General features: G+C 42.6%; 1 protein-coding gene across 2 annotated transcripts in view; it reads right to left on the reverse strand.

Moving 5' to 3' along the window:
* The window catches only part of AP3B1 (adaptor related protein complex 3 subunit beta 1), a 348,388-nt gene that overhangs the window by 126,768 nt on the left and 205,531 nt on the right, over positions 1 to 16,089 (reverse strand). For both annotated transcript variants that reach the window (XM_068249086.1, XM_068249076.1), the window contains exons 15-17: positions 7,096 to 7,272; positions 3,615 to 3,801; positions 98 to 228 (exon numbers count right to left, since the gene is read on the reverse strand). In XM_068249086.1, coding sequence (XP_068105187.1) covers positions 98 to 228; positions 3,615 to 3,801; positions 7,096 to 7,272 — 495 coding nt within the window. The remainder of the gene's footprint in view (positions 1 to 97; positions 229 to 3,614; positions 3,802 to 7,095; positions 7,273 to 16,089) is intronic.

Below are 16,089 nucleotides of genomic sequence, written 5' to 3' on the forward strand. Positions count from 1 at the left end.
ATACAAGGTCGACTTGTATTCGCGGATATACGGTATTTCACCAATTTTAACTATAGGTTTACTTTAATGTAACAACACATTCTTAAAGATTGCATACCGGTTCTATAACCTCCACATTTCGCACTGTAGGATCAGGGGCTTCCCCCGGCCAGTCAGACAACTCCAGGTAACCTGAAGCCTTGGCGTTCAGTGTATGAGAAAGCGTACCCAGCTGGTATCGGTCTCGATCTATTGGAGGAGACATCCATAGCAAACAGTTTATTACAATGAAACACGTGAGTTCTGTGCTATTGATAACAAATATTAGAAAGACAAGAGCTCATTGTTCTTACATTAACTAGAATTTCACAGAATAAACATTCAGAAGAAAAGAACCTCTCCAGATTTCAATCCATACCTTACAATAATCACTTCTATAATGGTCAATATAAAAGCTAATCAGTCAGTATGTTTAGAGGTGTTGCGATGAAATGTAGATTCTATAAAAATGACTGTACAGTGGATATTAAGAATGACAGCGCAGTTAAACAATCCATATACAAGGCTTGCCTCCAGCTCATTCAGAATTTTAATGGTTCTTTTTCTGCTACACCAAACACCATTAGAACTGAAATTAGTAATGAATCTACATGATCAGGATGACGATACACAGGCCTCATTGCTGTGAAGAGAACGCAGCACAGACTATATCACAACAGATTTCTGAATTACTGTCTATTTTTACAATTAGTTACAGTTTTGTGCATCTGATCCAATGAATTTCCATTATGTGTCTTATTTAAAGGGGAAGTACAGCGTTTTCGCAAATAACATTTTTTGCGACGTTTAAAAAAACATTGATGCTGTAGTTTTTCAGCATTCACATATAGCACTGAAACGTTCCATGTTTTAGATTTCATTGAACAATTCTGAACAATACTGTGTGTTTTCCTGCACCGAAAAAACAAAAAACACATTGAAGGCATGGCAATGGAAGTCAATGGGTTTGTTTCCATATCATGTGGGTTTTTGATGAAGAAACACTGCATAGTACCTTGTATTCAGTACATTTAAAAGGTGCGCCCAGTAAAATGGGCGCAAGGAAATCCCAATAGTAGAATATCAGGAGTTTTACCATTATTGTACATTCCTTTGTGATAGAATATCAATAATTAGACTGATTTTCTACTATCTGATAGTATACTATACCCTTACTGTAACCTTATTCTCACATTTACCCTCTATCAATGGCTAACTCCCCCTAAAAATGCCTAGCACTAACAACCCCCCCCCCAACCCCCCGCACCTACGTCAATAACCTGGAAAGTCCCCACAAATAATATAGCTAAGTGCCCAAGTGTCTATTCTGATACCCTCATGCCAAAATGAACACCCCCACCCCCAAACGCTTTTATGGTAATTGCAATCCCCCACCATCATTTTAACACCTTTGCACCGAGATCCAATATACACTATAGGCAAACTGAGAGACCTCTTGCAGCCCATACACAGATGGGACCGTCGCTGAAAGCAGGTTCTCGTTAGACTTCAGATTGCGGTGTTATTTGGCATTGGCCCACGGATGTTTGCATACGGTGTGCCTCTGAGGAAGCGGTCTTTGACCGTGAAACATGTGTAAGGCAGTCTTTTTATGTGAATTGGAAGTCTGGTGTTGTATCTACACATCGTGTCCGCAAATATGAATATTTTATGAACGATGAATAAATAAGAGAACACTGGCTCTTAGAAAACCCCGCCTTGTTGTCTGGTTGTAATTTGCTATAATACTTAGGGGTGGAACCGCATCATTTTTATCTTGTCTATGTAACCAGCAGTATCACGCAACCAGTACAAATCGTTGGCAGTACGCACAGTCAACTTCTTAGGCTGTTTGCGGCTCCACCAAGGGTAATATACTTTCAATTATCGTATTTTAATATTTAATAAAGTGTTCAGGATATGTACCATATATAGAATTGGGTGTAGTACTGTATTAGCTAGGCCTATTGTTAACGAGTCTTAGGCAACCACAAAGCACACTTATCCGGCTTCAGTCGATCCCTGTTGGTGCCGGATAGCCGAGACTCTACTTTATTTCCAAATCTGCCTAGAGTTCATTTTCAAGGGAGCCTTAATATAAACAGCTTGTCATAGTGTTTTGAGTTTTCATGGCAATTTTGTCTAAGTACAGAAAAGTCCCCGTTATCCGCCACTCACAGGGATCGTCTGATGCCGGATTCGTGTGCTCTCTGGTTGCTTGAGACTCAATGTTAAAAATAGGCCTAGTAAATACAGTGCAATCCCCCACTCTGTATACATACCATGAACTCTGTATTAAATTATAAAATACAATAATTGAAAATCTATTAACCTTGTGAGGGCCATGGAATCCAGTGTTTAAAGTGAACCTTAAAGGGAAGGTTCAGGGACGCTACAAAAAAAATAAAAATCCACATCCACTTACCTGGGGCTTCCTCCAGCCCGTGGCAGGCAGGAGGTGCCCTCGGCGCCGCTCCGCAGGCTCCCGGTGGCCGACCCGACCTGGCCAGTCCGGCAGCCAGGTCGGGCCTCTTCTGCGCTCCATTGTGTGTTTCACGCCGGTGCGCTGATGTCATCGGCCGTCCTCCGGGCTGTACTGCGCAGGCTCAGTAGTTCTGGGGCCTGGACCAAAACCAGAGCCACGGATAGCGATGTTGAAAATAGCGTCCGTCTTCACCCATTTAAAAAACGGATCCGTGGGCGATCTGGGGGATCCCCTTTAAAAAACTGAATGAAGGGTCCGGATTTGCAGGGTTTTCACGGACCCCGGATACACGCAGGGGTAGTGAAACTCAATGCAAAAAAATGGACCTCCCTCTACACAGACAGCTGTGGACACAGAAACGGATCACTTTCCAGTGTCCTAGTTCTGTCTGTGGGTGGGGAGGGGGCAACCATGCTGGAGGAGGTAGCAGGCAGGAAGAGGGGCAGCGGGCACAGCGACGGGGAGAAGGGTCACCCCACCCTCACTTGGGACCCCCCTTCTCCGCTCCCCCTCCAGCTAGTTTCTATTAAAATGTATCTATCAGCGAGCAGGGAACTCACATCCTTGCATTCCACCGCTCGCCGCGCCACGTCACTCCACTGAAGTACAGAGGGCGGCATTGCAGAAAGTGACGAGGCGAGTGGTGGAACGCAAGGAAGTGTTTAAGTTCGCTGCTCGCTGATCGATTTTAAAAGAAACTAGCTGGAGGGAGAATGGGGAAGAGGGGGTCCCAGGTAAAGGTGGGAGCGACCCTCCCTCCCCGCCGCTGTGCCCTCTGCCCCTTCCTGCCCGCTACCCCTTCCAGCATGGTGGCCCTCCCACCCACTAATTTTAAACAGACTGGAAACATACTGCAAAAATGCAGCACGGATCCATTTTTGTAGCCCTATGTTCCGGTTTCTAAACACCGGAACCCGGACTGCGGATTGCGTTCTGCAACCGCATGTAGTGTGGACTGAGCCTAAATGTCATTGAAAAATGATTTGAAACAAAGTACATAATTGTCTAGATAAAACAGTTAAACGCTTCTGCAGTCCTGTACATATGACAGGCCGGCACATGAAAGACAAAACAGGCTATTCCGATGTCAGCACAAACATGTTCCTTGTACCTTTGAAAGGCGATTCAAGTACCGGAGCTGGTTTTTGGGCCAAGAATATCCTCCTAGCGTATTTGCTCAGTGCGCCAGTCTTCTCGTTTGGAACAATAAGCTGTCTTACAAACCGCGTGCGGTCCCGGATATCATAATTCTGGTCATATTTGCCAAGACTTAATATGTACTGAGTAAGCAATTTAGTCTAGAGGAGGAAACAAAGACAAAAAAAAAGACAACACAAAACTGTTATTTATGATTACGGATAACCATCAGCAGACATATTTATAGGCGGTAATAAAAGTGAACTGTTAAGACAAACAAATGTAGCCCCGTGGGGTGGGGATGGAGGGATGGTGGGGAGAGGAGGCATTTCTGAAGCAGTAAACGGCGTAACACAGCCAACGTACATGTCCTTTACCGAGGCAGGAGGTGAATGCTAACTACAGCTGAGCAGCCATGTGCTAGATTATTAAACTGCCGAAGTGGAAAGAAAGGAATCATTAAAAAATAATCATATATGGCAAAACCATTGAAGGATCTAGGTGAGGATAATGAATGTGGAAACACAAGGAAAAACATGGCACTCAGATCTTAATGAAGGAAATATGCAGGGCATCAGGACCTCGGTGGGTCTTGGGAGGGAGCTGGCGAGATGTGCCATCCAAGGACTTTTTGTGATGAAGAGATTGTGTCCCTGACATCGCTAAGGTCCGCGCACTCTCTCGGCACTCTGTTACTTGCTCTGAATTACAACCCATTAGAGGAGACCGATGAATCACCGGACTGGATTACTGCAAATTATTCGCAGTGCATTTAGCTGTTACTTTTTCATAAAAGCAAGCTGCTGATGCCCTCGAAAAAACCCAGATAAAAGAGTGCTTATGGCCACCGGTAATATTGTTCATTTATTTATTTATGTAAGGTAACAGCTTGTTTTATGGCGCGTTTTCCATCATTTCTTAATTCGCCCGTTGAATATGCTACATTAAAACTGCATCGAGATCATTTGTATAATAGAGCGCGGCAAACCGAATTTTACCATTATGTTCTAAATTAGATGCATCGGAAATGCATAAATGTTTGTTAAAGGGAGTCACAACACATTCCGGGGGTAAGTGTGAATGTGCTGCACAAATAAAGACGCAAAGGCTGGAATAACAAGTGCAGAGTGTGAAATGTGCTTATTTCAAGTAATGAAGCAAATTCATAGACTTGCTGCACTGAGCTGATGACGAGAAATGCCGGTAGCAGCTTTCAGAATGACATACAGCTAGATAGGATAGAACGGTCTACCGATCACAACCGCAAAACCTACCTTAATTCCACGATTTCAAGGTGTTCTTCATGTGGCCATGTGAGTGACCTTACATTACCACTGGATTACGCTAAATGCACGAAGCCTAATAAAGCTTTGGAAAGCATTCAGGCAAGCCCTGTTTACTTCAGCCAGGTGTTCCTGGTAGGTTTCTACTGCTCATAAGCTGAGTACTTTATGTAGTATGTCAGACAGATGTACAGTGCTCGGTCCTGCTGGGGAGATTGGTAAATTAGGGGTTCAAACCCCTCGCCACAGAACTAAAGTAATTTTTTTATGGAATTAACCTTTATATGTACAAGTGCTGAGGCAGTTACTTTGAAGTGAACCTCCAGACTAAAAATCTACTCAGCAGCACTGAAAAGGTTTGGTGATTCTTTCACAGTTTCACAGCAACAGAACTTTGTTTTTCTTAAAGGGGAACTTCAGCCTAAACAAACATACTGTCATTAAGTTACATTAGTTATGTTAATTAGAATAGAGAGGTAATATGATCTCTTACTCACCCTGTTTTAAAAGAAAAGGCAAATGTTTGTGATTCATGGGGGCTGCTATCTTTGTCATGGGGCAGCCATCTTTTTGGGTGAAAGGAGGTGACAGGGAGCAGGAAACATAGTTCTAACTGTCCTGTGTCCTGATCACCCCTCCCAGCTGCGCACTCTAGGCTTCAAATGTCAAATTGAAAACGTAAGAAAAAAAAATTTGCACCAAAACAGCAGAACGAGAGCCATTTTTTCCCCTGATGCTGTGCAAAGCATGATGGGATATCTGATGTTATTCCTGTTGCCTAGCAACGTTGAGGGGCGATCAGGACACAGGACAGTTGGAACTGTGTCTCATGCTCCCTCTCACCTCCTTTCAACCAAAAAGATGGCTGCCCTCATGAAATCAAACATTTGCCTGTTCTTTTAACACAGGTTGGGTAAGAGATAATATTACCTATCTATTTTAATTAACATAACTAATGTAACTTAATGACAGTATGTTTGTTTAGGCTGGAGTTCCTCTTTAACTCTCAAACGGTCATTTAAACAAATAATCTCCCTCCCCTATACATCTCCTTAATAGTTTCCAGATACCAACCCAACCGCAATCTAAATCTCTTTGTTACTTACTTTGCACAGCGCCACAGAATATGTTTGCTCTTTATAATCCAATAGATTGTCTGGTATCTATGCTCCAAAAAACAAACAAACCCATGTGTTGTTTTCTGGCAGTAGAAAGAATCAAGATCCTATAGTTTACATAGAATCCATAAACATGCCCATTTGTCCATTGCAGAAAATGGTCTGTGAGGCCTGGAACCCACTAGCAGTAGATTACTAAGCCATTTGTAAGCTTCTGTGATTTGAAAAGATGTTGCTAATGTAATGCTATCCCACTTTTTTATAAAAATCTCCCATAGCATTGCATTAGAAAGAGCTTTTCGCACCACTAGTGCTTAGAAAAGGCTGCTAGTGATTTTTTTTTTTTTTTTTTTACAGTATTGTTTTAGGCAGGGAACACACTTGACTTTCAGTTTTCCGCGCGCGTTTTTTCACAGCAGCTGATGTAATTGATACAGAAAACTGCCAAAATGTGCAGAATCAGGATGCAGAATGTCAGTTTTTTTTTTCTGCGCGCGAACAACACAGTAAGTGTGTACTAGCACATTGATTAACATGAGTTATCAGTTTTTCTGTGCAGAAAACGCGCACGAAAACAGTCAAGTGTGTTCCCTGCCTCAACCTTCTGTTCTTTTAGCATACATTGAGCTGCCTTGCCCCCTAAAGTAGGCACATGTTTGTAGCTAGCGTCAACACAAAATGTTTAATGAATTTTGTATGCCTTCTCAAACAGAATGTGGCGTTATCCCAGCAGGAAACTGCATAACAGATGAGGTTTATTGTCTCTATACAGAAAAAAAAAAACGTGGTGTTCCAAAGAAAAAACGGCTAAACTGTATGAATATGTCAGGATTACTGGCAAATCTGCATTCAAACAGAGTACATAGAAACTAACACTCTTACTGTCTTTCTGACAGGGGCAAAAGAATAGGTTTCCGACTAAAGTTTAGCTGGATTAGTATCAAAAAACTGCAGGGTCACCACACAATGCAATCTATGACTATGCAAGCATTTGTTTTATGTTAAATGTGAAAAGTCAAGGTCACCTTGAAAAATGAAATCAAGATGATTTTACCTGCTTGGAATTTGTTAAGTAAAGCTTAGCAGCAAGGTTTAATATCTGCAGCTTGACAAGGTCATCCTCATTAGTAAAGGATTTAGCGGTCTTTCGCAGAACATCAGGTGCGATCTTAGGCACTCGTTCACAATACTCTCCAATAAGCCACAGAATGCTAGCTCGCGCCATCGGAACCTGCATGCAAACATAAATAGGAAGAATTAAAAGATTTAATCAACATTTCCTAAATATGGGAATAGGTTTGTAGCATTGTTTCAAATGGTAAATATCACATTACTCTGCCACCAATACTGAGGCAAGGTCACTATCATATATATTGCTATAGATAAAATGAGAAGGTGGTGAGATAAAGTCAAAAAGGAAAACTGGCTCAAAAAACATTTACCGCTTCCTCGTAAGGCCTCATTCACACTGGGCAACGCATGAACCAACACTATTTATTGCATGCACTTCAACATGCGTTGCAACACACTAGAACGCATATGTCGGGACAACATACCATTGAAATGCATGAAATAGCGTACATCGTGCGTTAGGATGTTCCTGTATAACGTAGCACATGGGAACACACGCTGTAATGTGAATGGTAGCATGAGTCTATATACTTTTATGCTACTTGCGTTACCGACACTACGTACGACGCGTTGTACAGAAGTGTGAATAAGCCCTAAGGCTTCTCGCTTTTTTTTTTTTTTACCGTTTTATCACCATTTAGTATTTATATAGCGCTAACATCTTCTGAAGCGCTTTACATATTATACAATCTTATTATTTTACTTGTCCTTCACCCAAAATGGGAAAAGCAAAATAAATCAGCCAAGACCTTGGAGATATAAAATGGTGCACTTCAACAAATCTGATTCATCCTTGGGAACAATTTCAAAACACCTGAAACTTCCATGTTAAAAACTTACAAACACTAAATACCTGACGACCTCATAGCAGTCACACTGCTCATGAAAGAGATGCATTCTGTCTCCTGGAATTGATTTGCACTTTTTGTGCCAAAGTACGCTCTCTTCTAGAACAGCAGCAAAGGACCTTATTAAAATGCTGGAGGAAACCGGTAAAAATAGTATCATTATCCACTTTAAAGCGTGTCATATCAAAATACCCTGATAAGTCTGCTCTACAAGGAAAAAAAACACTGCTCTGCAGCAATCATAAAAAAGTTTGAGAAATGTCATCTGTTCTGATGAACCCAAGATTTTAACTATTTGGCCATAAAGACCACTGTGTTGTCTGGAGGAAAATGGGTGAAGTGTGCAAGCCAAAGTTTTGAATCAGGAGGATTCCATTTATTAGGCAATTAAACATGTTTAAATTAAGCCAATAAATAGAACCATCCTAAGGTAAAACATCTTGCTTTAACTGATGGCACAGTACAATACTTTACTGCTTTGCTTCCAAGACAAAGAACACCATCTCAACCATTAAGTATAGATTGGAAGCATTTTGTGGGGGTTCTTTGCGCAGGAGAAATGTGAGCACTTTAAAAAATAGATGGTATCTCAAAGAAGGAAAGTGTTGTAGATACAGTGGGATGCGAAAATTTGGGCAACCTCGTTAATCGTCCTGATTTTCCTGTATAATCGTTGGTTGTTACGATAAAAAATATCAGTTAAATATATCATATAGGAGACACACACAGTGTTACAGTGTGAAGTGAAATGAAGTTTATTGGATTTACAGAAAGCGTGATATAATCGTATAACCTCTTGAGGACCACTAACTCCCTAAAGACCAGCCTATTTTTTTTTTATAGGCCACTGCAGCTTTAAAGGAAAACTTAAGTCAAAAAAAAAAAATGACATTTACTCACCTGGGGCATCCCTCAGCACCCCGAAGCTGGATGGTGCCCTCGCAGCCCCGCTCCGATCGTCCTGTCCCCGCCGGCGGCTACTTCCGGTTCGGCGACAGCCGCCGACAGGCTGGGAACGCGGCTGATTTTCCGCGTTCCCAGCCGCTGCTATCACCCTCTATGCTGCTATAGCGTCTATATATACGCTATAGCAGCATAGAGGGTGATAGCAGCGGCTGGGAACGCGGAAAATCAGCCGCGTTCCCAGCCTGTCGGCGGCTGTCGCCGAACCGGAAGTAGCCGCCGGCGGGGACAGGACGATCGGAGCGGGGCTGCGAGGGCACCATCCAGCTTCGGGGTGCTGAGGGATGCCCCAGGTGAGTAAATGTCATTTTTTTTAATTTGACTTAAGTTTTCCTTTAAGGCCAAGCTGCAGGGCCACACAACAGTACACAAGTGATTCCCCCTACCAACAGAGCTCTCTGTTGGTGGGGTCTGGTCGCTCCCCGTGTTTATTTTTTTTATAAACATTTTTGTTATCATTTAAGAAATATACCCATTTTTCTTTTATTCTTTTTGTCCCTCCCCCGCAGCCGGCCAATCATAGTGATAGGCTGTCATAGGCTTCACCGACTAGTGTCCCAGGGGGACGCAGAGCGCTGCTGCAGACCGCAGCGCTGTAGAATGTAATTCGACGGCGTCTAATAGTCTCCCGAGACTGAAGGCGGCGCTTAGCTCCGCCTACCAACACGAGATGCGCGCGCAGCCTGCGTGCGATGTCCTGCACTGTGAGCCCCAAGGACCTTACGCCGTTAGGCGGTCCTGGGGCTACCGCCGCAGCCACGCCCAACGCCGTGACTCGGTCGGCAAGCAGTTAAATAAAATTAGGCAGGTGCATAAATTTGGGCACGGTTGTCATTTTATTGATTCCAAAACCTGTAGAACTAATTATTGGAACTTAAATTGGCTTGGTAAGGTCGGTGACCCTTGACCTACATACACAGGAGAATCCAATTATAAGAAAGAGTATTTAAGGGGGTCAATTGTAGGTTTCCCTCCTCTTTTCATTTTCTCTGAAGAGTAGCAACATGGGGGGATCCAAAACAACTCTCAAATGACCTGAAGACAAAGATTGCTCAAAATCATGGTTTAGGAGATGGATACAAAAAGCTGTCTCAGAGATTTCAGCTGTCTGTTTCCACAGTTAGGAACATATTGAGGAAATGGAAGACCACAGGCTCAGTTCAAGTTAAGGCTCGAAGTGGCAGACCAAGAAAAATCTCGGATAAACAGAAGAGACGAATGGTGAGAACAGTCAGAGTCAACTCACAGACCAGCAATAAAGACCTACAACATCATCTTGCCGCAGATGGAGTCACTGTGTATTGTTCAACCATTCGGCACACTTTACACAAGGAGACGCTGTATGGGAGAGTGATGCAGAGAAAGCCTTTTCTCCACCCACAGCAGAAACAGAGCCACTTGAGGTATGCTAACGCACATCTGGACAAGCCAGCTTCCTTTTGAAATAAGGTGCTGTGGACTGACGAAACTAAAATGGAGTTATTCGAGCATAACAAGGCGCGTTATGCATGGAGGAAAAACAACAGCATTCCAAGAAAACCATCTAACTTTAGTAAAATATGGTGGTGGTTCCATCATGCTGTGGGGCTATGTGATTAGTGCAGGGACTGGGAATGTAGTCAAAGTTGAGGTACGCATGGATTCTACTCAGCATCAGTAGATCCTGGAGACCAATGTCCAGGAATCCGTGACAAAGCTGAAGCTGTGTAGGGGCTGGATCTTTCAACAAGGCAACAACCCAAAACACTGCTCAAAATCCACTAAGGCATTCATGCAGAGGAACAAGTACAATGCTCTGGAATGGTCATCTCAGTCCCCATACCTGAATATAATTGAAAATCTGTAGTGTGAGTTAAAGAGAGCTGTCCATACTCGGAAGCCATCAAACCTGAATGAACTAAAGATGTGTTGTAAAGAAGAATGGTCCAAAATACCTTCAACCAGAATCTAGACTCTTACTGGAACCTACAGGAAGCGTTTAGAGGCTGTGATTTCTGCAAAAGGAGGATCTACTAAATATTGATTTCATTTCTTTTTTGTGGTGCCTAAATTTATACACCTACCTAATTTTGTTTAAACAATTATTGCACACTTTCTGTAAATCCAATAAATTTCATTTCACTTCTGAAATATCACTGTGTGTGTCTCCTATATGATATATTTAACTGACATTTTTTATTGCAACAACCAATTATTTATACAGAAAAATGACGTTTAACAAGGTTGCCCAAACCTTCGCATCCCGCTGTAAAATGCAGCAACATACCGGTATCTGAGGAATTTAGCAAGGAAGTTGAAGCTCAGTCACAAAAGGGATTTTTATTTGAACAATAACCCCAGGCATATCTCCAAAAGGGTACGTTTAGGATTGCCACAGGTGATTTGGGTGTGAGATGTTACTGGTAGTTGTAATATTGGAAATCTCTCACCACTCTCCATTCCTATCACTGTCTTCCCTCTCGAAGCTTAATTTATAACACTAACTTCCTCCCTGTCAATGCCCAACACTAACTTCCCTCCTGTGTAGCTGTCTAACACTAACCTCCACACCTAACACTAACCTCACTCCCTGCTACCTTATCACCTAACACTAACCCTGGGGGCTCGGCTATATTATAGTACAGTGCTAGCTAACCTTGGCACACCAGCTGTGGTGGAACTACAAATCCCATGAGGCATTGCAATACTCTGACAGCTCTAAGCATAACTCGGCGATGCAGAGGCATTATGGGTTTTGTAGTTTTGTCACAGCTGGATGTGCCAAGGTTAGCCATCACTGTTATAGCCAAACCAGTCTGTATTACTTAACACTAACTTACCAGCCTTGCCGCTACATGATCTACAGTGTAGCCAAACTCATTCTTGTTCTGTGTGCTTAGCTAGGTGTCCATGCCCAAGGTAACCCCTCGGCATACAATAGCTGCAATATTGCTTTGTGTTTATGGTGTTGCCGAGTTAGGACAGCTGCCGCTTAAACCCAAATGACATGCTTTGCCCAAAAGGTGTGGCAAAATGGCTTAAAGAGAATCTGTATTTAAAAAAATTTGCCCCTGGGGGGGTACTTACCTCAGGAGGTGGAAGCCTCTGGATCCTATCAAGGCTTCCCCCGTCCTCCTCTGTCCCACGGTGGTTTCGCTGCAGGTCCAGGAACGGTGAGCATGTAAATATTTCCCTCTCCGGCTCCAGCGCAGGCGCTGTTGCCGCTCTGGTCTCGGAAATAGACGGAAGTAGCCTATCCCAATCGGGATGCGCAGTAGAGCGGACCCGACTGGAATCGGTTATTTCCGTGCTAAAAGTGGCAACAGTGCCACTCGCTGGAGCCAGGGAAAGTAAATATATCAAAGCTTGTCAAGTGAGGATTGCGGGACGCTTTGGGGGAGCCAGCGCTGGATTGCCTGTTGCTACAGGGATGGGGGTAGCCTCATTGGGACCCTGAGCCTTCCCCCTCCCGAGGAAAGTACCCACCAGGGGACTTTTGTTTATTACAGAGTCTCTTTATGGAAAATAAGGTCAAGGTACTTGAAGATTTTCATAAAGCCCAAATCTAAATCTGACTATTTGTGGTCAGCACTAAAAAGGAATGTACAGGCAAATAATAGGCCGCAAGTCCATCAACTTAGAGTAAGAAGCGAGTGGAAGGCTACCCAAAATATTTGCTACCAGATAATATCCCTTGTACATAGGGAACAAAGAGATATATGTGAGGGTGCAGAGACCTACATTCCCCACAGTACTACTGGGACTACAGCCACTCTAATATGGTGAATGGTGAACACTTTCTCCAATCAGGTTTATAAACTTTTGGAATTCTGATAGGATCTTAAAAGTGAAATTATCTCTGAACATTGTAGGTAAAAATACTTTTGCCATACACAAAAAAAGATAGGTCTTCAATGATATGCCAAATGTATAGTGCGTTAGTATAAAATCCCTGGGAGGGTGATAAAGTTTTAAAGAATTCACATCAAGTATACATGTTATGGCCAGAACCTGAAGTCTAGCCATTTCGGGATCAGGCCGGCCAAAATGAGAGGTGAACGGCTACTGTGACAATACACAAAAAAAACTTTTAACTGTTAATTAACTGGACTCTGGCTGGACAGAACCCAATCTGACCACAGTTGGCCAGCCAAGTCCCAAAGAAAGGAGCAAATTGGCAAAGTTCAGCAGCGGTATCTTCAATTCGCAGGCTCCTCAACCCACCTCATATTTTGCCCCAGAGTCCTCTCACCTCTTCATGCTGCACCTTCATCCCTCCAATCCTTGCTCTCACCCGGACAAGAGAAAAATAGACACAGCAGAAGTGTGCTCACGTTGTCCACACAGCAGTGACAACCGTCAACACAGCTGCAATAAAAAGTCAGAGAGGCTCACACAGGGGGCTGCTGGGAAGACTACCTTGTCTAGTTTACTCCCATCAGAGTGAAAGGACACAGTGAGTGGAGTGCAAAGGTACAGCATGGAGAGGTGAGCAGACACCGGGGAAAAAAAAGGGGCAGGTAGAGGAGCATGAGAATTGTAGATACCGCTGCCGAACTTTGCCGATTAGCTCCTTTCCAAAGTCCGAAATGAGCACTTTGCATTTTAATCATTCGGCCACTTCACGTATTGGCCACCCAGATTCCAAAGTGGCCAACTTTAGGCACTAGCCATACAAAATATAACACTTCATCAAGTGTACATAAAGACTACTATGTCCAGATGACAGTTCACTTTTCTAGCCAGGACTCGCTCTCACTGCTGACCAGCAAAAAATGAAATTTTAATAGTAAAACTATAAAATAAAGCGAAAAATCTCATAAAGGAAAAAAGAGGCTATATTTTTATTTTAAGCTAAATATATAAGTCGGGTTCATTCACATAAGGTAAATTCCAATCAATGCCAATTCTTAAAGTGTATTTGTGTGAAAGTATATCAATACATTTTTTACAGCCTGAATCGCATCGCCATTACTAAAAGCGCAGACGGAAGGAAAGCTCTGAAAAATACTTAAATAATGAACGCATAATATCCTTAGTGAACTGCACTTATTCTCTGTTTAAGCTGCTTCAGTACAGCAAGTGCTCTTCCATTAGGGAAGCAGAATACGTCCACTCCTGGCTTTTGAAAGTTCAAGGTTTGCTGTGAAAGAGAAAAGCCCTGGCTGGATTACTTCCATTACTCGCCGGCTTTTTGCTGTCGCACAGCCAATAATCGCCTATGGCTACGCGCTGCCAAACAAGCATTTAACCAGTAGTTAAGGGCACTTTCTTAAGTTGGCCGCATCAATACTATCTGTAGTCTTTTTCTCTTGTTATGGCTTCTGTAATAAGAAAAGCAAAGCTGCTTCAATGCATTTCCACATGTGGCTGCTGGAAAGAATGTCAAAAGGAAATTGTACAAATTATGTATGGCAAGAGGAGCCACTTAACAAACAATGAGGACCTCCCAAGCTTTATTTTACACCAGGACGGCTGCCACTAAAAGCACCACTTACCTCCATTCAAACGTTTGGAGAAGAGAATGGGCAGTGGTAGCAAATTAAAGGAAATAGCCCAGATATAAACGTACGGGGCACGGATGCGCTACAGAGCAGAGATGTTCATTAACCAATATCCTGGAGTCACTTAACAAGTTTACACAAGAATATAAGCCCAATTTGACTGCTGGTACTATTAAAGAGCACCTGTCCTCTCCATCAATCACATAATGGAGCTGATTTAGTAAGGATCAAGAGCACTGGAGAATGTCATAGCAAGCTGTGATTGGATTGCTTATTTAAATTTTTGTTTTTAGGATTTTGCATTATTGGATGTTAAAGGTTTGCAAACTTAAAGGAATACTTTCGATTCACATATTTTTTTTCAATTGACACAGGAATTGTTTGGGAAGTGCTGCCAAGTACTGGTGCATACATTTTAGTATCAACTTCACTGTTTACTGTTATCAAAATACTTTCAAACTTTACTGACAAAACTGAGGGCTGACTAAGCCACGAGGAGAGGGGAAATTCCCCTCACACTTGATCAGATAACTCTATGTGTAGCTCTGTGTGTGACAGAGAGAGAGCTCCAAACAGCTGCAGCTCCTGTGTCCTGTGTTTCTGACTGAAGTGTCTGAAGAGAGCAGAGGAAATGTAACTAATTGTCACAGCTTTTCATACTGCTTTTTACTTTCAGAGTTTGATAGGTTTTATATTTGCTTTTTGTAGTCTGATCTGCAGCTCTGACTGTGCATTGAAGCAGACACCCCTTCTGCAATTGATTTGTCCCAATATAGCTAAATCCTACCCTCAATAAATTACAGCTTTTGCCTCTGATATTTAACGTGAAAAGTAGGAAAATGTTTACACAGCTACTTAGACATTATTTGCACACTGTCATTTAAGAACACTTGGGTATCAATAGTATTCCTTTAACCTGAGTATCAGAACAAGTGGGTGTTGCTGAAAAAGTAATAAGTCAGTAGTTGTGTGGTGGCAGCCATATGCATACACTCGCAATGACAACTCCAAGCAATTTAGTTGGATTCTTCAGAATGAAGCAGTCTGCTAGAGCATGGTGGATTTTGGTAATGGAACTCGGCTATAGCAGTCTGCCAACATGCAGGGTAGTCACCAGTCCCAGCTGTGATAACTGAAGCTCCCAATGCTTGGGTTGGGCAGTGAGGGTTAGAACCATGATAGGCAAGCATCAATTGGGGTTAAAGTGTAATTGGCCATACACTTATAGATTTGCAGCAGATTCAACCATCAGATAGATTTCTGTCAGATGCCCGTCAAGTCCAATCTGACAGGAATCTATCTGATGTGTGCCACACACTAGGAAATCAATCTAAATGCATTATTGGGCCATTAAATCCCCATTAGATCCAATGCAACTCTATGGGTCATCGATCTGTTGCCAGCAGCAGATCGACCTAGATCTTCCATTCTGTCAAATAGATCAAATCGATCGAAATTGATCAAAATTGGCCGCAAATCGATTGAATGGGGAATTTGATAGAACGGATTTCTGATCGATCGATTCTATAGAATCGATGGCTGAAATCGACTAGTGTATGGGCCCCTTAACTGTCGGGCATAAAATAAAAAATCAATCCTTTATTTGTATCTGGTAAACAAATA

Source organism: Hyperolius riggenbachi, chromosome 1 (genome assembly GCF_040937935.1).
Source record: "Hyperolius riggenbachi isolate aHypRig1 chromosome 1, aHypRig1.pri, whole genome shotgun sequence".
In the NCBI taxonomy this organism is placed as follows: domain Eukaryota; kingdom Metazoa; phylum Chordata; class Amphibia; order Anura; family Hyperoliidae; genus Hyperolius; species Hyperolius riggenbachi.